The 26,374-nt window shown below is 40.4% G+C and overlaps 1 protein-coding gene across 3 annotated transcripts; it reads right to left on the bottom strand.

The window, feature by feature from the left end:
* Positions 1-1,748: 1,748 nt before the first annotated feature.
* tfe3a (transcription factor binding to IGHM enhancer 3a) lies at positions 1,749-25,719 on the bottom strand. Of its 3 annotated transcripts, none has more exons than XM_036579484.1 (10): positions 25,057-25,719; positions 19,277-19,390; positions 14,938-15,178; positions 13,152-13,373; positions 10,248-10,343; positions 7,637-7,775; positions 6,566-6,622; positions 6,048-6,123; positions 5,384-5,531; positions 1,749-3,370 (listed from the first exon to the last, which is right to left on the bottom strand). In XM_036579484.1, exons 1-10 carry the CDS (start codon positions 25,218-25,220, stop codon positions 2,921-2,923), a joined length of 1,707 nt encoding a protein of 568 aa, XP_036435377.1. In that variant the 5' UTR covers positions 25,221-25,719; the 3' UTR covers positions 1,749-2,920. The 3 variants fall into 3 exon arrangements, with proteins under 3 accessions (XP_036435377.1, XP_036435378.1, XP_036435379.1); XM_036579485.1 differs by having other exon boundaries at positions 7,658-7,775; positions 25,057-25,718; XM_036579486.1 differs by lacking the exon at positions 25,057-25,719 and adding an exon at positions 21,363-21,906.
* Positions 25,720-26,374: the final 655 nt, after the last annotated feature.

The raw sequence follows: 26,374 nt of genomic DNA, 5'->3' as shown, positions 1-26,374 counted from the left end.
TAACCAGAACTTGGCTACCATTCTAGCACTAGTAACACTGCAGACCACTGATTAGTCAGACTCAATGGTCATGGAAATTTCATGCATCATCACTTGAGTCACAAGCACCACTTCTAAAAACACTAACCGGACTCACTGTCTGTGACATAAAAGCAAATCAAACTGAAACAGAAAATCAGAGCCTGAAGCTTAGCCAGCGGTACTGCTGCTGTTTGTGTTTACTGTTGTCACTGGTGTCCTGTGGGAAATCCTGTTAACACCGCACAGCCTCCAGAGAAGCCGGCCTACTTTGATCAGTACCGTTATGTGTTGGGAGACGAACACAGGTACTTGACGAGGGTACAAACAGTTCTGGGTCTGAATTAGTTTGGTGCTGTTCCGCAGTGTCGGGTGAAAAAGTGCTATAAAAGGCTGTTCCTAGATCAGCACTTAAGACTGACTATACGCAGCGTCAACAAATGTGACCACTGATTCTAAACTTCGGACGTCCTGTGCAGTTCTGCTGCCGTCATCACCAAAATCACACTTCATAATGACACTAGCGTTCAAAAGTTTGGGACCACTGTTTTCAATAATAATAAAAAATGTTCATATATAAAATCTATTATGAGGCTACTGCTCTATAACTTCACAGATTTAAATTAATTATTGGGAAGCTTTAAAAAAAAAGAGAGGTGGTCAGAAAGATGGTCCTATACCAGGGGTCAGCAACATACTGCTCTTTTACTGCCCTGTTGCAGCTCCACAGCAGAATCGGATTTTTAGGCAAAAATAAAATAATCCTCTTTTGCAGTAAAATAAACCTCTGCTGATCGTTCAACACAGCTTTAACAAACGCTGGCGTTAATGTATAACTGCCAATTCACCAACCTTTAACCCTGGAGGTTGGCGAACAGACTGCTGGTCACCATAGCAACACAGCTAGTAGCAAAGAGAGAGATTTAAGATGAACATCGACAGTTTGGAGATGAATCGACTTATTTGCATTCATAATCACTCCAGACGTTTAATCTTCAACGAGACACTAAAAAAACGTTGCGAAGCTGAAGTCAGATTCTCGTTTGCCAGTTTCTTGTTTGAATTTTCCACTGACTTCTGCCTCGTAAAAATCAAATGGTGAGGGACATTTTACAAGAAACTATTCCATTTCGTGTAAAAGTTTCCTGCCAGAGACGCGAGAAAAGCAGCTATAGAGGTAAATCTTAAAGCAAAGTAAGTCTGCGTTTTCGTTTATATTATATTTTTTATCCTATACTAGCACATCAGCACATACTGAGACATTTACAGCTAAAATGGTGAAATGGACATAAAATGTTGTGGCTCCCAAAGGGGTTGGGTTGCCGACCCCTGTTCTACAATAATTGGGACAGCTGTACAATAATGAGAACGTTACTGAGAATACTAAAATTAACATCCATAATTCCCTCTCAGGAATCAACCTATTAAGAAATGTAACAATTTATTGGAAAAAACTAAATAAAACATCTTGAAATACCTTCCGGCATCCAGATTACAGCACTGTATTCAAGTTACTGAATAAAATAATAGCAATTAACAAGGCAAGTGCTTTGAAACTTTTGAACGCTAGTATAAATCCGGACCAATTAAACATTTAAAGTGGGGCCAAATTGGTTAAAAAATAAATAAAAGTGAACTTAATGCTGTCACTGGGAAAGACAAAAGGTAAAGCAAAAAATATTAACTAGACATACATGTTGTTGTGGGCTAATCTGAAATATGGAGAGACATTTAAAAGAGAACATTTATATCAGTAAATCAAACATCAAATAAAACACCAGGCTTTCATGGCCTTGGTGTCCCCAGCCCCCAGGGAGCCATCTGACAGTGGACAGTAATCAGAGCAGCAGCTCAGTCACTCTCACTTCAACTTCAGAAACAGAAACAAGCTTTAAAAGACTCCATTATCGTCATCATTAGTTCCACAGAGGGGGTGAAAAACATGCCCAGCAGGAAATGGACACAAATATGAACAGGATGCGTGACGTTCTATCAGTTCATTTTTCCTGAGGGACGTTTAAAAGAGTGTCCTTACAGGCTCATTGCCTCCTTATATAAACATGATTTACACCAATTCATACAAAAGCAGAAACATATGCAAATAAACACAAAACAGAAGAGCAGAGCGCTACTATCCCTTTGAAATTATGAGCTATGTGATATAGTGAGAGATGATCTGAAGGTAGAAACTGATCTACAATGATGCATCTGTTTTTTTGGACATTCGTCTTCTTTTGTTTCACTAAAAAAAAGACTGATGAGCCTCAAACTCCAGACTGTTTGAGCCCTGGCCTCGCAGAGCCACCAATTCTACCTCAAACACGACAGAAAAACAAACACAGCTTTGCCAGGTCATTACAGTTTGTGTCTGCTGAAATCTTCAGTATTGTCAGTTCTTCTTATAAACGATGTAAAGCCCTCTGTCAGCTTGTATAATATTTGTGTTTGGTGGCAAAATCTGGGTCAGTGTGCTCAGAACTATAGCCTATCACTGCTTCTATAACAGTACAATAAACACAAAATCATAAAAGAGGTGCTTATTGTCATCCCTAATTTTAAACTCTACCATATATACATCTACTTGCATCATACGTCCTGTTAAAAAATCGTGGCTCATCTTGCTACTTCGCTCCTACCAACTCTTCTAAACCCCAGTACCTCTAATTCAACGAGGTAAAAACTACGGAGTGAAGCGTCTCTTATCTCAGCAGTGAATCGCAAGCCACACTGTGTGTGGGTCTTTTACAGTACTATGATTAAAAAGAATTGACCTTGTGATACATTGGCCCTTACTGGCCACTTTCTGAGGCATATAAGCAGGAATGGAAACGCTGGGCTGCTTGTTAGTGCTGGGTTTTCGGTAAAACAGTCCCGCAGACCGAACTTTTGCGAATCACATCCGTCACAAATCCTCCTCCATGCTAAAACTGCTTCTGCGACTGCTGGTCTTGGAGGCTCCGGGAGAGACCGAAGACAGCAGGGGGTCGGCGCCCCCCACTGGCGACAGTGCACCTCCATCGTCCATCAAAATATCCCCCAGGCCAATGTCCCCCATTAGGGCGGAGTTAAACATGGAAGAGCCGGGGTCGTCCAGCTCACCGAAGCTAAGATTTCCGAAGTCAAGAGGGATGGTCATGGCTCCGGCCACAGGAGAGGCAGAAGGGGGAGGGGAGAGTAAAGTAGAGGTGGTGGTTGGGTTAAGCCCTGGCCCGCCCAGAGTGAGGATGGTTTTAGAAAGGGGCTCGTTGCCTGAGTCCAGAGACGTGATCTGCTGCTGATGCTGCTGCTGCTGCTGCATGAGGGTGGCATCTGAACCCTGGAGGCCATGGAGACGAGCCTGCATCTCCAACTCCTGATCCAATCAACCAGAAAAAAAAGACATTTTAAAATTTAAGCACAATCCTAAGTCACACTACAGGCAAAAAGTAGCAGTATTTACTATAAAATAATAATTAAACAATAAAAATAAAAAACTGTCCACATAACAAGTCCCACTGTGTATCACTATCACACAGGATCACACTATTTGCAGTTAGGACCAGAGTTGAGAACCCTGCCATAGATCACTGAGACCTCTACCAAGAGCTGTGAAGCTGCTCCAACATAAAACGGAGCAGGAAACATCCTTTAATTAAATATACTGTTCTGTATATACTGTACCAGTCTAAAAATGGCAAGTACTGCCATATAATCATCATGTACATGCCATGCCAGTCATTATTATAACAGTGCTTACTGTGGAAACATTTCGTCGCCGTCCACAGAAAAAAAACAAGTATCTTCAAAATAGTAACTTTACATGAAAAGGCAAAAAAACCTCTTATCTTTTAATGTAAGCTAATGTAAAGAGATTTTATTCCAAGTGATTTTGGAGCATTTCTATTGGTCCATTCATCGTACATTTTTCACACAACGTAAAGGAAAGCTGGTGTGTTAAAATGAGGTAGAAAAATAAAAAAATAAAAATGGAGATGCATGGTTTCCTTTGGACAGCGACGAGATGTCTCTGCTATTCAAATACATTCTTGACAAGAATGCTAATTTCTGCTATTGAGAATATGACATTTCAAGCAGTGGAGTTTTTGTTCCACACTGGGTCTCATACCAGTCTACACATGGGAGCTGAAGTTCAGTCTTCTTTACTTCATACACAAGCAGTTTGTGATGCAAACATATGTATTTGAACATTTTTTTCTTCTCCATGCTGAGTGAGACAAAAATCTTTTTGAGGAATAAAAAGTCTACTGTCTGCTCCTCCTGCTGCCGTGCTGTGGCGCAGAGTTCACAGTGATTGTTTACAGGCTCCAATCAGAGGAGGGGTTGTATCACAAGATCAGAGCATTACAGCTGCTCTGCATGTCTAAGAAAACACTGATCAAACTGCAAATTGTTTGACTAAATTACCCACATGTCCACGATAACGTTACAGTGAGTGTTTAATACCTCATCATTAAATTGGTAGTCTGTGCAATAAGTACTTTTAATGTTTTTTGCGATTCCTATTTTTTATTTAAAATATCAGAGCAATCTACGCAAGACGAGCATTAGCTGAGCTCACCACTTGAGAGAAGCAAGTGATTTTCCACCTGCTGCATGAAAAGAGTTCTGACCTTTAATAAGGGAAGCGGAGAGAAACAGGCCGACCCGGTAGCTACTCGTCACTTGCTGTGTAAAAGGCCCTTAACTGAAGCATAATTTATTTTGTCGCTGTTGAGTTTTATTGCAGCTCTAATCATATCTGCCTGATCCCCCATTCAAATCAACTACGTTGTTGGAAAATAGACTAAATCCTGAAATGTATTTGTAATCCTAAACACTGCTTGATGCTTTGGCCTACATCAAATCACAATCCAAAACCAAGAGCTGACTCCTTTAATAGAAGAAACTTAGTATGATTCTAATTTCTGTTTTCTTCTTTTTTGTTTCTTAACTCTTGCAAAATAAAGCTACTAAACAGGCAATGTTTAAACCAAGTTTGAGAAACTCTGTTGCACCACAGCGTAACCCTTAGGGTCACAGAAGTAGACAAATAAGCCTAAAGTAGTGCAAAAATGGTCCAACTCGAGTAAACATGAAATTACAATGTGCACTACTGTTGACTGTTCAGATTATAACTATACAAACATGCCTTATCCTAGTGTATGATTTGCAAGGAGACTGTAACAGTTGATAGTTTACTTCCATCGTGGAGTTTAAAGATGGTACTCATACCCAGTTTTCAAAATAAAAATTAAAAATATGAAACAGTACGATCCTCATTTGATTCTGTAAGTGGTATACTGTGAAAACCACCAAGTGTCCCTTCCCTAGTTCTTGCTTTAAGCATGCTGAAGGAGAGAAATCCTGCAAGGCTGGAGGAGCAGACCTGTATGCGGAGAAGCAGTGTGCGGTTGGCGTGTTCCAGCTTCTTCTGCCTCAGTTCCATTTCTTTAGACCTCTGCTGCTCCTTCTGCAGTTTACGGATGTAGTCCACCGACGCCTTCAGGATGGTTCCCTTGTTCCAGCGCATCTCACTTTTTCCACAGCAGCAAAGAGGAAAGTACAGAAGCATGGTTAGACCCATACACCAATGGCAGGCCATCCTAAGTCTTTAGCTCATAGTGTTAAGTATGTAACAGTTCAGCCAGAATAAAACCGTGCACAGCCGCATACTATACCATTAGGTACAGCATAAGCAGCATTCCGGCCTATTGCTACGTTATGTACACATTTAAACTGTCCAACCATGTAGTTTCTCAAAAGATCCTCCCACCTTCAAGACACTTCATCAAAAAGAGTTATTTCTAGTTTTTAAACTGAAAACTGCACAGTCTAGAAACCACCGTGGCACCACTGTAAGTGAGCACTACTTAGGTGAGCAGGTATTTTCACAATATTTTCACATTTTTAAATTTTGGCCAAAGTGCCTCTTTAAGTGACTGCTGTTGGTGAGATGCTCTTTTCTAAGATTTACTAAACATTACTAATCATAAGGGCTCAAAACAAAACTTAAACCCAACTGTGAAAAAAAAAATGCAATGAATACTGACGGGTCACTGGACTTTGGAACAAGATCTCCCAGCTCCTTAATGCGGTCATTAATGTTGAATCTCCTCCGCCTCTCAACTGTGGAGGAATGAACATATTTAGTGACTGTAGACCTGCAGCACTTCACTTTGACTGTTTCTGATGTGTTACCACAAGCTAACAGTTCCCTTTCTGGTGTTTAGGTGGTTTACGACAGAAGGCTACAAACTCGGTATCACATATTCAGTGTCTAATTATCAGAACAAAATAGTATAAAATACAGTGTTTCTTCTCTTCCAGGTCCACTTTTTTGGCAACAAGTTGTTGCGGATGTACAGGTAACTACTTCAACAAAACACGTTAAAGGCATCGTGTTAATAGACTTCCCTCTACTTAGTTATCTTTTCACGATCAGCTTTTCGCTGTTTTTTTTTTTTTTTATTTTCATAGTCGCAATTCATAAGAATTTGGAAATGAATGAACGTTCAATTTTATTAAGCAATCAAACTCAAAAACTTGAGCAAGCGCAAGTGAAACTCACTGAGGTTGTGGTTGTCCTTTTTCTGCCGTTCCTTAATGAGAGCTTTAGTCTCGGCATCTGAAAAACAGCATGTAAAGTACACATTCAGAATAGAACAGAATAAAATAGAACAGAATAGAATAGATTAGAATAGAATAGATGACAATACTTTATCACAATCAATTCTGTTATCAAGATAATATGCTTTTCTGAACACATCATGGTTATCATCAGTACTTACAGAACATTGACCAACTGCATGTTTCGTTATAAAGAGAGTGTAAATTGTACCTTTTGATGGCAATTTTTTAAATGATGCACTACTAGTGCACTGTTTCCGTGTCAAAATATCACAATACAAATAGTTTGATATGTTGTCTTGTGTATTTTAGTATCATATGATATTTTTGCCATATCTCCCATTCCTAGATGAAAGTAAACAATGCACTCAACAACTAAAACCAACACGCTGATCCATAGAGATATTTAACATTTTAAAATGTTTTTACAAATAGAGATTTGATCAAGGCAGTAAGCTGACGTTTGTTATTTGTTTGTTTAGAGTAACATCAATGGGCCTCATTTACCAACTGTTCTTAAGAAAAAAATCTTCTTAAAACCCATTTACAAAGTTTTCACAAAGATTCTGACATTCACCAGTGTTTTCTTATTTGGGATTTGCTCTTAGGTAAGAATAGAGTCTACACATTTAGGAGCACAAAGGTGCGACCAATTCATGAATCTGACGTAAACTTTTTCTTAAGACATTTCTCAAGAACAAATTTAAGGAAAAAAAGGAAGATATTGGTGACTGAGGCCCAATATTTTGGCCAAATACTATGCATTGTTGATTTTCACCTTTAATCACCTCAGCCCCAGAACAACCTTCTCTCATAATGTACTACGGCCAGGGCAATGTAAAAGAGAAGTACACATAACAGGAAGTGTCTAAATAAGACAGGCATATTCAGACTGACTCAATCAAACTGTGAGGGAGGGGCTGGGCAGAAAATAAGGAAGAGGGGAATCGGAGAGAGACAAAAGGCTGGACTGACAGAACAAAAGGAAAGAGAAAAAAAGAGGACAACGAACTGCCAGCTCTCTCTGAAGCACCTGTCAGCTCTCTCTTCACGTTGTGCAGGTTTGCCGGACAGGAGTTGCTGACGGTGATGGTGGGCGTGGCCATCCCGGCACTGCTGTACACATCCAGGAGGTTTCCTGAGACTGGCAGCTGCAAACCAATAACAGCAGGTTTTTAAATGAGGAGCAACTCTGTAGAAGATCTCTACATAACCCTCCCTCACACAACAGAACATTAATGTAAATGTAAATGTAAGACTGCAGTCGTGGAACTAAGGAACAAACTGTCACCCCATCCCTGGATTACTCACATCCTGTGTCACTCAAACTGCCCGAGTTGGATTTGCTTCTACCCATCATAGTGTGCGAACAAGAACAAAACATTTACTCTCACATGTGCTAATAGCCCATCGGAGCCAAACAGCACACCTGATTCAGCTACCGTTTTACATCATATTACCGGCACATTAGTCCGCTGCACATAATAATACGATTTAATAATGCAACCTGCCTCACCATATAGTATATCGTTTGTGTAAAGCCAAACAAAGTCAACCTACAGTTTAGACAAATGCAATATTTCAAGGTCGTGCACTTCTGTATTGCCCAATTACAGTCTGAGGTTTACTACCCAAAAAATTGCACACTTGTACAGCCCTGCCCTGTAAAATCTAGAGCTGCACCGATGTATTAGCCTTAGATATGCTGTAGTTTTTAATTACTAGGACTCCAGTACAATAGTCAAGCACAACTTGGACATGTAAAATGACAAATTTGACATTCTGTCAATTTCACTGCCTTGCAGGTGACATGTAATTCAACTTTATACTTACGTCTAATGCTAAGTAATAGGGATTCCCAGTAAAAATAGAAGTGAGATGACTTAATATTTGCCTACTAGCATAGCCTGCATCGTCCTGTATAGTGTATCGCATTTTCTAATTATTAATTACTATGTTAAAATCTTCCTGAAACATTATTATGTAATTAAAGCAAAAAATAAAATGCGCTTGTATGTTTGCTCTCAACTGTAATGCACAAGATCATGATCCAAACTAAGTCTTTTAGACAAAACCACATGTATTTAGACGAAGTTGGAACTTTTTGGATTCCGCTGTTCGAAAAACAGCCCATAAAAGAGTCAATGGTATTTTAACTTCCTTAGGAGCTTCCTCTTGGTCTGCAATGCCAGTGCTTTACTCTTCAAAGCCAGCCATGTGCTCTCTTGAACGTTAAGCACGTTGCATACGAGAGCAGCAGAGCTCAGTCCAGGCACAGCTTCACAAGATTTATTCGAACAGCAAATAATTTACACCAATTATAGCTGAACCTGCAACCAACACGATCTGAAACCAACAAACCTCCTACCTTTTATAGGCTTCAAAACATAGTGACAGTGTTGAATCAGCCATCTTATCAAAAGCAAGCGAAAGAGTGAAAAAAAAACACGCAATTTACCTCGGTTTTAATTCTTTTCTTTTCATTCTCCGGCACTAAAACTAGAATCCTCATCTTCTCCTACCAACAGCACACTTCTTCCTCTTTCTCTTACAGTTATAAAAAAAGGAAAAGAACGTCACGAATGGGGAAATATCTTTCAGAAAACTTTTCACTGTCAGCTCTCTGCTTTAACACACACACACACTCCTACTCAATGGCCATTGCCTGAGTGTGTGTATGTGTGTGTGTGTCTGCCCCCTCCCCCTGTTACCCAGTGTGTGTTCCCCACCCATCACCGCCCATTGGTAGCCATGTGTTAGAAATGCATGTTAGTTTCTAGAACAGAACTGGATTCCAGTAGCTCCTACACAAATTCAGCCACACCAATCCAAATGCTTCACTTGTGACATGCCAGGGCATGAAACCTCGACATCAACCCTGCTTGAGCAATTATGACAGGAATTAAAACCGGTGGTGCCTGACTTATAGTTATAATGAAACTGTGGCCGAGGTTGTGAAATGTTTTTAATAAACGAATAGGCAAGGCATTGTGTTCACAGCAGAAATTCTGGTTAAAAAACGTTGAATGAAACGTCATCTGGTGTTTGTAGGAAATCAGTGGGCACTTTTTACATGTCAGTTATCAAGTGAACAAATCTATTGTATTAATTTACACAACCCTTCTGCATTTCATACCCCTTGCTTTTGCTTGCTCAGCTTGAGAAATCAGTGATAAGAGTGTTGAAACCACTTTGAAACTGAAAGGCTCAGTGCAGCCTAAAGACTCCTGCAGCTAAAACTGCTGGTAGGGGTGACTGATAATTTGTTTTTATATTGAAATTGTAATTTAATAGATTGCAGTTTTCAAATCACAACTTTAGTAATTAAATATATCCTATATTATTCAAAGCTGTCTTAAGATGTAAAGCTAATAATTCAGAGCTGACGACCTGGCAGTCTGGCACACTGGATCTGGAACGCATTCAGTGTTCAAGCGTAAAGCCTAAAAAATGTATATTCTGGTCTTCTTGGCAAAAAAACAACCCAAAAAACAAATAAAAAACCACACGTGGAGCTTAATTTATAGAAACTAATCTCATTTAAATTGCAATTGCAATATTAATCAGGAAAAACACAATTAGAGATTCCTACATGCAGGCTTTTTTCGGATACCGGGACGTACCGTGCTGGGCAGCTGCAGGCCGCAGTCGATCAGCGTCATACACTCGTCATTTAAGCTGGATTCCAGGCTGATGATGTCATCAATAACATCTTCAATCTGCACATAAATGCAGAAACAAAGCCAGTAAAGATCAGACCTTGAAGCGTAAAAAAAAACATAGTAAATACTGCAGCATTTGCTTGTTCTTTAAAGCAGAAATATGCCTGAGGTGGTCATTTTCCACGCTGAGTCATAAGACAGCAGGATGTCTTAAAAAAAAACACACAATGCAGCAGTTTCACGGTGACACACTGGCCACCCAGCCATGAGACATTCGGTCAGTCTACCTCATTCATTAAAAAGAGCAACTAAATCCCATTACAGCCCACTGCAGCTATAACAGAGAGACATATTAAACCTTAGGCTGCATGTACTTCATCTCCGGAGGGTTAGGCTCGTACTGCACACAAGCCTGGCAGTAGCAGACAGTTGAGCTTATTAAGAATGATAAGCAAGAGTCACACATGCTGTGTAGCTTTACTAGCCAAACCCACACAGCGTGCTAAGTGTGGAGGGGCCCATTGAGCTGGTAGTGTGATATTTACCAGCACAATGTGGTGCCGAACACAGAGAGCACACGAGAGGGCCTGGCCAACTTCGCATCGACTCGACAAAGCATGCTATTGTATTTACAGAGGGAACTGAACACACTTCAAAAGGATCTAGACATACCGCTGAGGTAAACAGACCGGTTCGTTATTGGAACAACAGCACATGTCTAAATAGCTTAGTGTTTCATAGCTTTAAAAAGGGAAAAATAAGAGATTATACTTACACCGTGGTACATTTGCAGACTATGAGTAAGAAGAGCAATAGCAACTTCCCTGCATATTGTGATGGAGTTTTGTTGGGTGCTTGGTTGTGAAATTCTCTGGTTGACCATGTTGGTCTTTCGGAAAGGGATGTATTGCATTTGATATTGCATATCGTGCAATATTAACCAAAAAAAAAGGCCATTTCTTGCTATTTTCTTTTTTCTACATCATTTAAGCTCAGCAGCTGCCCTTTACATTGTGTGAAAATGTTATGATACATGGACCAACAGAAATGCTCCAAAATAGCCCAGAATAAAAGCTCTTTACATTGACTTAAATTAAAAGCAAACAGTGTTTTTGCAGTCTTCTGTAAAGTTAGCCCTCTGGAGATACTTGTTTCTATTTGGACAGTGACTATATCCAGCCCACACACTGGACACTTTACTAACTCACACTGAGGAAGGGGCAAAATGGTTGTAGCAAAACATTCTACAACAGACTTAGACTACAGGACAGGTTTTAGGGTTGCAACGATTCACAAAATTCAGAATTCGACTCGATACAATACGGTTTCAAATCCATCCTTTTTTTTGATACCGCAAATCTAACGACTGGCTGAAAATGTGCTTCACATTAATGTTTCAGTTAAAGTTTATTAGAGTATTCAACATGATAAAAGTACATTAAGTGTGTTTACATGCACTCAACAACCCAATATGCAGAAATCATATTTTGTCAGTAATCAGATCAATGCGTTTACATGCACTTCAGTAATCAGACAGTGGTGGAAACTCCTGGTCTACACGAGTCAGACAGTAATCTGATTTCTGCTTTGCAACTGACCAATAAACTCACAGAAGAAGGCGTGATGTAACCATAATGTAAAACTCAAACTTCATGCTGCAGCTTTTTTTTTAAAACATCGCGCCACTTTACCTAAAAACATGAACATATATCATCTAGAAGATGAAGAATATCTAGAAGAATATTTAAATCTTTTGTTTCGTCAAGCATGTATTTGGTTTCAGCATCACTCCAAAAGTGTTTTGCTGCGTCTCGCGGCAACGCTGCTTACTTATTTCCGGCACTGCGGTCTGTTTTCACAAATGCTCACGCTGAGAAATCCAAAAGAAATCTGTGTAAGAGTTTACATGCACTGAGAAATCTGATTACTGAGCTAAAATCCAGCTCTCTTTATCAGATTTACTCTGATCTAAGAAATCTGAGTATGCTATTTACAATTTGAATAATCAGATAACTGCAGAAATCCGATTATGATCAGATTATTGAGTGCATGTAAACGCACTCATTGTTTGACACAAAGGGTGTGCTTTATAGTATCCTGATCTGATGTTCTAGCCATTAGCTCGACCAGCTAATATGTTAGCCATAAGCTAACACACTAACCACAAGCTACCTTGCTAATGACAATACACCAATACAATATGGTACGTCGCAATACAACGCAATATGATGTTTTGTTACAGCCCTAACTGGAGCCCATTCATAATGGGACCATATAAACCTATAAGCAACCTTTAATTAAGATCTAAATGATAAAGCTGATCACAACAGGGCAAAAAGGGCACCAGTGGATAATGTCCGAAAAGCCCTGACCAGACAACCACCCTCAGCGCCCTATTTGGTCTTCAGAAATACCTGGAGGTGCAACGATATGTTTTCAGTTATTTAAAGAGGCAATACTATGAATTAACCTACACAGTATTATATAAAGGAGAAGAGGAACCTACAGGATTGAATCTTATTATGCCTCTTGGTTTTATTTTGCTAAAGCCATGCAGATGCCAGTTCAAAATTAATCTGCCAACTTACAGGGTTTTGCCAAGGTACATGCAGCACCTCGTAAGCCAAATTCTCTGAAATGGCACAGAGGCGTCAACCTATTTGTGCTAAACACAAACACTATCAAATTGACTCTGGACAAGTGTTGATGTTGTTACTTATTCTCTCTCAGAGCTTTCTCAATTATCCAAATAGTTGCCAAAAAACTACAAAAAAAATAAACATGCTTACTTTTTTCTATTGTAATTAAAAGGAATACTGCACTTTGTTCCCAAAACTGTGCCATAAGCCTTGGATGTTATCTTACCTCCTCTTTATTTGAGCCCAGACTGAGCACAGCCAGGGGGCTGCTGGGAGTGCTGCTGGCAGCGGGGGCCAGTTCGGGGGCAGAGCCTGACTGGGGTGAAGGGGACTTGGCCAGCGTTTGACTGGCCTTATTGCCGAAGGTGTGGGAGAGGTACTGTTTGACCTGCTGCCTCTGAGCCTGCTGGATGTGGTACTTGGTTGGGTTCTCCAAGTGAGTCTGAACCTGAGTAGAGAAGACAGAAACAGAGAAACAGACCATGAGCAGATCTTCTGTCTGTAGAGGTAACAAATACTGGATAGCTTTTCTCAGCCGCTCAATAATTCATATATTTGGAAGTTGATGATCAAACATGAGAGTGCACTATAAAGGGATGCTCCAATCTTTTTCAACAACCAGCAAAACTGTAACATGCCCAAAAACAAAGCATTTAAAATTTACTGCACTAAAATGATGATATCAATGGAAATACAAGCTCTCCACAAATCTTTCTTAAGTGTATCGCATAGCGTCAGACAAAAAATGCATAAGAAACTAAAAACCACATGGGCAAAAAATGCTCCAGTATGAATTCTGTTTTTTTTAGACAATTTGATGATTGGCAAAGTTTTAGACTATCTATATAAAGACGGCATGTGAAATGTGGTTTCAGGCTTTGTCCAGACGTATCCGCATATTTTTTAAATGGGTTTAAAAAAAAAACTTTGTCCACACTAACAGCAATCTTTCGAAAATCTCTCTGTCCACAGGTTTCCAAAAACTATTAAAACAACAACACTGACATTAACATGTCAGCCCAGGAGGATGCAATAACTTTATATCAAATGCCTCATGAAGAGCATTGTTAGAGTGCGTGTTGCGAGTTTCTAACAAAGTGATGGTGATTACAAACAGTAGGCTTTAACTTGGAGGACATCAGACCTCCATAATTCGATATTTCACACAGATTCAAAGTCTGATTTCTGTCAGAAAATAAAAGTGCAAAAAATGAAAGAAAACCTACCACTTGCTGCTGTGAGTTTTTTTAATGTTTTTACGTTGCTGTGTCACTTTCTCTGAAAAATCCACACAGTCCTGATCAGACAGAGAAGCTGAGTTTTTCTAACTTTCCTCTCCATTTAAATTATAGAGATAGGATTTTTTAAAAATCTGACTTTGGTTAATGATCATCAAGTCACACATCTTTGGAATCAAGTTGATGTTCCATTTAAAAGAACTGAGTGTAGTATATTCTGACGCCTCTGCACTACAGTGTAATAAAAAAGCAAAGATAAACTCAGTTATAAACATGTTATCAACCCAAACTACCGAGCACACAGAAACAGCCCAGTCAGCCACATTTCAGAGAGAGTTCTGCATGCTCAATAAATGTAAAGAGCAGCAGGCGTGCAGGAGTTTTCAGAAATCTCCAACCTAGAGACTGTTTTCTAAACGCTCTGTTTTCATGTATGGGAGAACAAAACGTTTTCAAAAATATCCAGATATGTGTGGAAGGAGCCGGACTGCCTGTAGTGACCTGTGGTTGATACATTAGTTAATAGATTTTTTTTCCATTCACTGATTGGGTAAAACATCGAGTACTTCTTTATTTTAAAGACTAATTCCTGAATATGCTGCAACATCACTGGTCGACTGTCTCATCCTGCGAAGTGTTTTAATAAAGTTTGCAAAAATGCCCTTAAATCGGTCAAAACTGCCTCTGAACATCAAGTAAAAGACAAAAAAAAATTCAATGCTGACATTGGAGCAGCAGCGGCCGCTACTGAATTCTTCAGAGATCTGCTCCTACCTTCAGCACCTCCACCGGGACCTGTGTGGGCGTGGAGCGGGCGGACGGCAGTGCAGAGGATACAGAAATGGCAGGCGAGGTGTCAGTGGGGCGGAGCTGAGCGCTGGACGCTTGCTGCTGGGCTTCTCTTCTCTCCTGGTCTTGAGCCTGCTGCCTCATCAGCTCCTGCCTCATCAGCACCCGCGACGTCATCGCTGAGGCACCCGGGGTCACCACAGGGTCAGCGGGGGCAACTGAGCCACTGGGAAAATGGAAAAAGGGTAAATCAACTTTAGGTTATGGATGTAGACGGTAACCATCCCCTCTGTGCTGTAATTCGCCTTACGGCACATTTCAGAAAGTGGAGTAAAGTGATGTAGGATCAGCTTAATCCTGTTGATATACAGTCATACACAAACGTTTGAACACCCCCAGTCAAGTTGCTTGTTTTTTTTATTTTCTAAGTAAAAATAAGTTAACATATCCTCTACAGGGAACAAACTTAAATACGTAATTTCATATTTCTGCAAATTTTAATGCACAATATCTATTTACTTGCTAAGGTTAACATACTGACACACTTAACATGCTACAAATTTCACAAATGCCACATCCTATGTTGTATTTTTTTCTAATGTGTTAAATTCAGTAAATAAACAGCAATTGTGCATTAAAAGTGTGTTCTTTTTAAAGGATGTGTTCACTTAGAAAATCAACAAAATACGTAACTTGATGGTGTGCCCAAACTTTTGCATCTGACTGTAAGTACATTCATTTGGATATAAAATTAACAAACTGATCCTAGATCAGAAGTACGGGTCAATCTGAGTACAGTAACGATGAAGACGTCTCTTATAGAGTAACATATCTGAACGGGACATCTATGGTTTAAACTAGCTTTCCTTCACAGCACAAACTCACAAAGCTAATAATATGTGTAAGAGCTAAATAGTCAAAAGAAATAAACCCAAAATCAAACCAAGTTGCAACTATTCATTGCACAGAGTTCTCAGAATCAACCCACCTCTACTTATTCCAACAGCCCTGGCCTATAATTCCACAAAGTCTATGTTTAACTACTGACTAATGCAGTAATTAGACACTGTAGTGATCATTACGAGCAGCAGCAAACAGTGTAGTCATTATTACGCTGGGAGCAGACCAGAAAAACAAATTATGAAACCCTTCTGGCTGTACATTTAATTTTGCTTTCTGCTCATGGGTAAGAAAAAACATAATTTACATCGCCCTGACTAGCATCACTGTGATGAAATATTGCCTAACAAATTCTGGAAACCCCACTCCGAACACTGTTTTCATTAGAAGATCCTGCAGCAAAAACAAGGCTAAATGTCTGAAATGACTTCAGTCTCGCCTTTCCCAAGAAAGCCCCTCACATCTCCTCCCAGCATGGCCTGAATTTGTGCTGAGTCACTGTTGGAAGTCCCACAGTTCCAAGCGGCCAACGGCAACAACAACAGCAGTCAGCAGAAGTGCTCTTGCTCTTCTAGCTTTGACGCACGCGGAGCCAAAGAGCAGTGTGCCACTCGGATCGCTGGGGCAGATAACAGCAGTTGGGCTGTGAGAGAGTTCAGCCCGTGGACTCTGGAGCCTTTTCGTAACTGCTTCTTTAACCTTTGAAAGATGCTGGGTTGTGCAAGCCTGTAGTCAATCTGGTATAATCAAAGCTTCAGTTTGACAGCCCACTGTAATGCGGAAAAAAAGTTCCAGATTTCAAGTTTTCAGACAGCCAGGTAGGGGGAAGAGACAGTTTGATTACATTGTTTTGGCAGCTGCTGAGTCTCTGGGAAGTCCCTACAAAACAGCATTAGCACTGAATGTACTATGAACAGAAACCTAAGCCACTCTTGCTTTCATGTGTAGCTTTCACTACCATGGAGAAACCTGCATTCAGACTCAATACTGATATCAAACAACACAGTGCGAGAATAGAAAACAATAAAAACTAAAGCATCACATCACTTATCTAGAGATTAGGGCTGGAGGATTGGGTGAAAATATCAAATTGCGATTTTTCTGACCAAATCACGGTCACAATATTACTATAAATTCAGATCCAGGGTTGTTTTTGGCGTAGAAGACCAGCACATCCACTTTTTCTGGCTTGAGGCTTGAAAAAAAAAAACATGGTGTGCCAGACTGCCAGTTTGTTGCGGCTGTGTTGTCAATAATGGGTGTTTGGTCGCTTCTGATTGGTCTAACTCTTCAACAGGCTGTTTATGAGCTCCATGTTACTAGGTTAAAGCAGGACTAATATTTTGTTAAAACTGAAAGAAGTAGCATTACTGAGTATGGAGAAACAACATACTAAAATACGGTGTGCGTGCGCAGCTGCGAGTCACCCTGTAAAACCTTAAATAATCAACAATAAAGTCAGACGTAATGGGACGGATTTGGTGGGAGTTTTCAGACCACGTCACGTCTTTACGTATTAACATCACACTCACAGGTGTCCCGCCGTTTATATCTCCATTCAAAATCAACATTATTCTGATGAAGATATGATGAGAGTAGTAGATAATTCACCCACATCCTCAGGAGACACGACCTTCACCAAGCTTTGACTGAGGTCTCTTTGAATACTCTTTCAATGCACTCACAAAAGTCTGATTCATCTGCTTGTGGGGCTCCGAAGCACAACCCATGTTACAAAATGTTTTCACACGTTCCGTGCAATTACATATTTCCACAAGAGAGGCTTCCAAGTCCCCAAATGTTTTAAATTCATCTACTTAAAAGGAAATAATGAAAAATCTAATTTTACTCACTTTTTTTTACTCACAGTGTTTATGATACCATGAAAACCAACACATTTACTTATATCCACCTCCAGCTTACAGCAGTTTAGCCCCACCTATTCATGCAGTGTCAAGTTATAGGGAGCAACCCAGCCTGCTTTTTGAGGCACAATACAGGGCAGCCAATCAGAATGGAACTCATTTACACACATCAGTCTTAAAGGCATAGCAACAAAAGCAGCCTGTTTAACTGTAAGGGATAAAGAGAGGTTGGAAAACTGTCTTTTTTATGAAAAAAAAGAATAATGGCTGCTTTTAGTACATAAAACCATGCAAAAATCATAATTCAAGTCAACCTCAGGGAAGGAAATAAAATACAAGAAAGAACGTGGGATATGAGCCCTTTAAAACTTCAGATTTAAAATGTTGCTGATAACGCAGGCTATATTAAAACCACAGCACCTGTGATTTGGAAACTGCACTTTAAAAAGTGCGATTTCAATATAAAACAATTAATCTTTCAGCCCAACTACAGAGACTACTTATAAAGTACATACTGACTTGTTCTGATAGTGAAATAAACATTTGGTTATCTTTAGTGTGATAAAAATCGACTGTTCCACCAAACAGCGTGAGTACACTCTCAGTTTTCTCAGCACTGGGTCTGGTATGTGGTTGGATTTTGACCTGCTGTTTGAGTTTGCGTGTTTGGGTGAGTTGATGGATAAGCTGACTAAAATAGAGTATGTTTGGACTGGAGATTAGGAGGTGTGGTTCAGTGGGATTTGCTAAGGCTGTGCGACTGCGACAAAAAAAAAATGAAAAGTGTGATTATTTTAGGTCAGGTAACTGAAACAGATTCTGTGATGGCTTACAGGTCAGTCTACCAGTCTAGGAATATCTAAGTCTAACTATCCAAGTACTGTCAGAGTGCACACAACAGAAATGTTTGCATTTCTTGACAGCACAAATTAGGTAAGTACACTGTTCAAAAAAGTTTGACAGTTTAAAAAGAGTTAGTGACCTGGTTCCTTTAAAAGTTCCCTGAACTTTAAATAATAAGTCAACCGAATGTAAAACACTCAAAGTTCAACGCACTCAAAATTGTAAGGCAACCAGGAAACTTACTTTTTAAGTTCAAACACAATCATTTTTTTATATTAAATCACCGTTTGTAGCTAGACATACTTGTGGATTACTACCAAATAAAGAAGAGTACAATAATAAACTTTGCACTACCACTATTACTACCTAAGCAGGCATATAGCAATACACATATTTTTAGATTCAATACACTTTTCAATTCTGAGGTCAAGATTCAGTGTGTTTTTTCATATTTTATGTGCTAAAAATATCTTTGTAATGCTCTAATTATTTGCCATACAGGTTGGTTTGGCTCAGAAAAGACAAAAAATATAATATATAAAATAAAATAATTAAAATAGAAGTCTGTAAAGCTGCAAAATCATAATTAAAAAAAGCAACAGAGCTATAAACAATACGAAAGCTGACCCTCAGGAAAGACCAGCAGCTGTATGAAACTGTTACACCTTTTCCAATCTAAATAAACTGTAACTGTTCTGATGTGTGTCTGGACTCACCTGAGAGCGATGGGCTGGCTCTTCAGCTGGTAGAAAGTGTCCGAATCGGACGTGAGGATGCCGTCCACCTCGATATCGGCCACAATTCCAGACTCAGGTAAAAGAGGCTCCACGCTGAGGAGATAAGAACATAACTAGGCTGAAGAATGTGAAAAACACTTTAAATGCACAACCATCTCCAAAAGTGGACATGCTAGCACAAAGAGCATTTCTCCAGGGAATGTCTGCCAGGGTCAAGATGAAGGTTAACAGGGCAGGAGAACCATTAAAGCTGCTCTCAGGGATTAGTGCACTCAACTTAAAGTAGCACTTAGTTGAGATGAAAAGGGTTACTTTGTCTTCAGCCCTAAAATAAGCCAAACTAACCAGAAAATCCAGCTTAGTAGAACCACCCCCAGCACCCATATTCAAACACAATTTCAGATCAGAACTGATGGGCCTGTCTGTGTTGAGTGCTGAATCTGCTTCTGCTCTCAGATGCTTCATAAACAATAAATCTTGCTGCTGACATGCTGGTATGAACAGAACAGTGGATGTCAATTGCTCTCCAATTCTAGTCTTATCCTATTATTATTTATTATTATTTTTATTCTTATCTATTTATTTTAGGTTGTGCTCTGTCTTCTTTCTTCTGTGCTTTTGAGTGAACTTCACACGTATCCCCTCAAAAGGCTTATCATTCAGTAACCACATGGAAAACAATGCAAACTGTAGTCATTTGTTATTCTTAAGTTATACAAATGCGTTATAAAGGTCTGGGCGTGCCAGCGGGTCCTGGTCATTTAAGAGGTTAAATTCAAATGTATGTATTTTAACATATTACATATGCATATATACACACATACATACATAAACTAAACACCATAATGAAATCAACACCACCGAAACCATCCAGTATGGTCAAAAGCAGAAACAGGGCAAGACTGCAAAACAATCAGCTCAGTGAGTGTGACCAAACCTACCGCCAGCAACCCAATAAACAGCAGATTCATTCACTGAATGACACCCTAGTTTTGGTGGCACTGGATTGTTTTGGTGGTACTGGATTTCATTACGGTGACGTTTATTTGTTTGTAAACAAAACAAACAACTAAACTTCACCATAATGAAATCAGCAACACCGAAACTATCCAAAAATAAAAAACAAACAAATGAACTTCACCATAATGAAATCCACAACCACCGAATCTATCCAGTATGGTCAAAAGCAGAAACAGGGCAACACTGCAAAACAGTTAGGTCTGGTGGTTAAGTCTGGTGGTACTGGGTTTCAGTATGGTGAAGTTTATTTGCTTATAAACAAAATAAATAAATAAACTTCACCATAATGAAATCCATAACCACTGAAACTATCCAATACGGTCAAAAGCAGAAACAGGGCAAGACTGCAAAACAATCAGTTAAGTGAGTGTCACCAAACCTACAACCAGCAACCAATAAACAGCAGATTAATTCACTGAATGACCCCATAGTTTCGGTGGTACTGCATAGTTTCGGTGGTACTGGATTTCATTATGGTGAAGCTTATTTGTTTGTAAACAAAATAAACAAATACACTTCACCATAATGAAATCCAGTACCATGGAAACTATCAAAAATAAATAAACAAACAAATAAACTTCACCATAATGAAATCCATAACCACCGAATCTATCCAGTATGGCCAAAAAACAGAAACAGGGCAAGACTGCAAAACAATCAGTTAAGTGAGTGTCACCAAACCTACCACCAGCAACCAATAAACAGCAGATTAATTCAATGAATGACCCCACAGAGGCGAACTGTGGCGTGCTAGATCAAATATCATTTCCTCCACCGTGCAGAAAGGCATTTCACAGTGTTTTCTCTCTGTGTATGACCATGAGCATTTCAGGAGAGTGACTAAGCACTGCTCTGTAGTGAGAGAAAAGGTGAACGCAGGGCGGCTGTACTCTCAGCCCGGTCTCATTTCACCAATACAGAACGATGGCAAGTGTTAATAGCCAGGCTTAAGTCCACATCCCATCTCCGAGGAGGAGCGCAGAGGGCCCTCAAGCGGCTCTGTGTCCACCTACAGCGGCTCTGTACACACCTACAGCATACATACCCGCTGTACAGCACAGCAGATCCGATCCGAGTGACGGGATGCAGCCAAACCTAAATGAATCCCACATCGAGTCTACAGCGAATTTGAGCACCAGCCCAGCCCACGGAGGGTGATGCCATGTCCCGATGGAGAAGTGCTTTAAACGCGACGATAGCCGTGCTGGGTTTATCCTCCGGCGCTAAAGCTCCCAAACGTCATATCAGCGCTGCTTTACAACGGCTCCGCTCCCACCAGCTGAAAAACGGCCAAGTCCAAAGATAAGAAAAGTTCCCTCGATGTTGGAGATTCCGCTCGTAAATCGTTTGAGCTGCGCACTAACCGACACACATCGAGAGTTACTAAAAATAGGAAGGAGTGGAGGGGGGAAAAAAACTAATATCGCGCTGCCACCGACAGAGGGCGCCCTCGCACCACTTTCACTCAAACAGGTTCAGAGTTTTACCACTTAATCCACATAAGAAGGGAGCAAAGACAGCTGAAACACAAAGAAATCCCAGCCTCTACTCTTCTGGGAAGGCTTTGCACTAGATGTTGGAACATTGCTGTGAGGATTTGATTATATTCAGCCACAAGAGCATCAGTGAGGTCAGGTACTGATGTTGGATGATGAGTTCTGGATCACAACCTCATCCCTATGGAGCTCCATCACTCCAGAGAACACATTTCCCCTGCTCCACAGCCCAGTGTTGGGGTGGGGGTGGGGGGGCTTTATTATACCCTCTACCTGACGCTTGGCATTGGACATGGGGGCCGCTCATGTGCGGCTGCTCCAGAGTGTGTCATTATACTGGCAATGCTCTTCTATGGAGATCATACATGCTGTGTGTGCAATTAAATGCCCAGGTTAGCAATCAGTGCACATTAAAGTAGCTTCAAATTAGAAGCAGCTTAATTAGAAGGGGTGTCTGGATACTTTTGGACACACAGAGTTGGTCTCCCAGACAGGGATTAAACCTAGTCTTTTTACATCAACATCATTCACCTATACTTGTGCACTAATACTAGTGTACTAGTTTTATTTGTAGTAACTAATGTCACAATTAAACACGATCAAAACTGCATCCTCACCTACAAATAGGTAAGTTCTGCTCCACACTGTTAGAGATTAAGGTTCTGCGCAGGCACATTTTTCATTCAGCGAGGTACAAACAATGTAAATGTACCCTCAAAAGGTACAACAGAGGTTTTAAGGTCTAATTGTGCACCTTAAATAGGTTTTTTCCCAGTGGAAATGTACATATCTGTACTTTTCATAACCTAATGTTTTAAAACAGAACAATAAAATAAAAAGCCTGGAGACGAGACGGGGTGTGTGGAGTCAACACAACTTAGAAAATATGATTTCAATGGATTATGATACAGTTGTGTTCCCTGACTAAAGGTACTGAGATGTACCCTTGAGGGTCCCACCCCAGTGAAAACAATGATAATAAGTTCCATGATTCAACTTATTTGTCTAAGAGGCAAGCCTTGTCCATGAAGTGAACTTTTTTTTCTAGACTGCAAGACATTTCTGCTCAGTTTTGTTTCATGAGGATAGCACATGTTGACAAATGCATTCCTGGAAGCATGCAAAAAAACCACATGGCGTTCCCTGGACTAAGCCTGCAGCTTTCATTCATTTTCAGCTCGCAGCTCATTGGAAACCAGAGCAGTAAAGAAAAAAAAACGTGGGCAGCTGTGCTGAGTCATTTCCTGTGAAATTCAAGTGAAGAATGAAGGTAGTAAAATGAAAGCTGTTTGTTTAACACAGCTCTCATTTTAGGGGAACATAGACAAGCATTCTGCAGAACCTCACCAAGTGCCACGGTTTTAATTTTTTACAAATCTGGGGTTTCATTTCCCCCAAAAGCACAACAGCACTAAGATCTCTGTACTTGTTTGTATCTCTGAACATTCTTTCCAACTGCTAAGATGATCTTAACACGAAACAGACTCCACAGACTGGATTACCTTCCAGATACTAAGGGTTAGTTTCCCAGAGATTAAGTCTAGTCCTGTAGTGCACAGCATTTTGAATGGAGATTTCTGTGTTCAAAAGAGCTTCCATTATTACCTACATTAGTGTAATAAGATGCTGCTATATTAATGTAATTACAGGTTGTAGTGGTAGTAGTTACTCGGCTGCTGCGTTTATTTAGCATGTTCACTTCATGGACAAGCCTAACCACGCTAATAAACCCCTTACAATGTTTACCCACAAGGATGAGCAAACAAGCTTCGCCGAGTAAAAAATCTGGCAATACTTTAAAGATTAACTACCCTAGATTTGTTGGCTAAACATGGACTTTATATAAACAGTGTTTGTGGTCAGTAATTTCCCGAATTATATGTCCTGACAGCTAGAACAAACAAGCCTCTTTTCTGCTAGGATTATAACTCATCTCCAAGTGAGAGCTCTGATCTAGGATCAGTTCCTCCCATTCATTCGCACGAGGAAAGGAAAGGCAGGATCAGCTATTTGGTCCTTTTTTTTCCTAAAGACCCAGAGCTTACTCTGCAGTCTGTTGGGTGAGCCATCAAAGGGTCAAACAGAATACCACAGGCATTAAAAAAATGTGACCCTGCTGCTGAGACCAGCAAAGTCGAGCTAGTCAGATGAGACAGTGTGACACGCATCAGTCATAATCACCCACTAAAAGGCGAACTGCTCCCACTCAAGACACGGCCTTGAAAGGAGCCTCAGGCAGGTGCGCACAAATGAACCTAATCTAAAGAAGCGTATTGGATTCAGATTTCAGAAACACAGCACATGTTGCAAGCAGCCACCCAACAAAGCGTTGCTTTATCTTTAGCGGGTCAAACAGTGCATTCCAGGGCCGTATCAGTAGATCACTAAGAGGAAAATCAAGCATCATGTCATAACAGCGACCCAGGCTTCAGTTTAACATAGAACTTTAAATGGAGTTTCTCAAATGAAAGGAAAAGAGAGCCCAGGAGCAGACTTCATTCTCACTGTGTGGTACTTAAGCCTGGTGATCAGTTTGTTTGTTGATATGATGCTTGCTTTTTCACAGTAGTGGTAATAACTTGGTTATTACATTGATTAAACAAGTGCAATCAAATCACGTTCATTGTAAGATCACATTTACACATGTGCGAAGGTGAGTGAAAATCTTAGGTGTGTAGCCCCTCTGTAGCACTTAATATACAAAAATATATAAGAAAAAAAAAAAATATATATATATATATACACTCAGACACATTACTGTAGACTCTAAATATATACACATTACATATACACAATATACACATTAGTATACTCATACTCAGTATTGCACTTTTCCAATGTACAGCTTTTGTACAGTAATAAGTTATGAAATAAAAGCGATATGTACAGCTGTAACTGTAAGCAATCATCTTAATTTAATGGGAAACTATTGCCTTTCTGTACATTACGTGGCATTTACCTTGCAAGGCTGCAGTCTAATTTCCTATCTAACATCAGCTATTGAGTAATTACCAATAAGGCGATCTAGACATTACTACAAATTGATCCATAAGCTGGACGTTGTGTCTAGGGACAGTACAAACAACCCAACTTGTATGTAATGTATTTTAAGTCCCACGCCATAGCCGAACAAGGCAAACCACATACTATATTTACGACACTGATGTATGCACTAAAATGGTGGTCTACTGTTTTGACGCACTATTTAGCATGGCAGCAGCCAAGTTTCTGATCTACACCCACCTGATGAGATTGAGAGACTCGGCTGATGAATCCAGAATCACGAAGACGGTCTGCGGCTGCTGTCCAGGCACCACAACCTGACTGATGCTCTTTTGTGGTGCAGAAGCCTCCAGCTTTCCCTTTCCTTCGCCCTGCTCCTGTGCTGGGACAGACAAGCTAGACATTTCTCCAGAGAGGCGAAGCTGTTGGCTGCCGCGCCAGCTAACGTTACTCAAGCTACCGACCCACCTAGGTTAGCTACAATGATTACAATATCCGAATAAAGATAAACGATGTCTTTCCAGAAAGTGTGCTGGACTTCTAGCTGGTTACTCAGACGTTAGGCTGCCAACTCGAGCTTTAGCCGTGGTTGTTAGTCTGCTCGAACTTGAACGAGCGCTTGTTTTTAAGAATCACGCCCCGGTAAACACGGAGACGATTAACACGCGAATTAGCTGGGTTAGCTGGCTGTCATTAGCTAGCGAAGAAGACCAAACCACGCGTACCAACTGAGGAGTCGTTTAAGTTGCTATGTGGCGCAATTTCTCACTATGTTATACTCTAAAACACCGCTAACTTCGCTAACGTCAGCGCCCTTTCAGTCACCATTAGCGCTCTGCCGTACTGCGCCTTCCTACCGTTAGCTTGAGTTCGGCTCTGAAGACGGGAAAGCCCCCGACGTGACGTTGTTACCAAGAAACGACGGATCACCCGAGGCTGACTGACAGCGGAGTTATCCAATAGGCGCTCGGCAGGGGCGGGGCCTATTTATTATTCGCACCAATGAGATGGCGAGTAAGAAACGCTTGTTTACTTCAGCGCTTGTCAGTCTTGTTTCTGGAGTCTCCCACGCATAAACACCGTTCAGTGCTTCCGCTGATCGAGAACCGAGTTTTGCCTCAGAAATGTTTTCAGAATGAGCTCATGTTTTTCCGTCAGGTGTGGTGAAGCAGAAAAACAGTAAAAAAATACGCTGGGCGAGTACTACAAGAGCAGGAGCTGGCTGCTAACCCTAGAAAGGCCCATGTGATACAATCCAAGCAACAGTTTCATCATCCTTTGAAAGACCCCATAGATCGGTGGTAATCAAGACTGCTTGTGGTGGTCTGGACGAGCTTAGTCCTTTAAAAGGTTGGTTAGTTATATCAAGTGTAAATGGAGGACTCTTAAAAATGGTTCTTCAAGGGTTCTTTAGTAGAGAAAATGGTTCTATATAGAACCATGAACACTCATAGAACCCTTTGCATGATTAAAGGGTTCTTTGCATCATGACTAGGTTCTTCAGATTGATGGAGAATGTGCTGTAGATCTATATAGATATAGATGTGGATCTATATAG

Source organism: Colossoma macropomum, unplaced genomic scaffold (assembly GCF_904425465.1).
Source record: "Colossoma macropomum unplaced genomic scaffold, Colossoma_macropomum, whole genome shotgun sequence".
Lineage (NCBI taxonomy): Eukaryota > Metazoa > Chordata > Actinopteri > Characiformes > Serrasalmidae > Colossoma > Colossoma macropomum.
The sequence above is the reverse complement of the archived record's forward strand: the minus strand, read 5'-3'. Positions and strand labels throughout refer to the sequence as shown.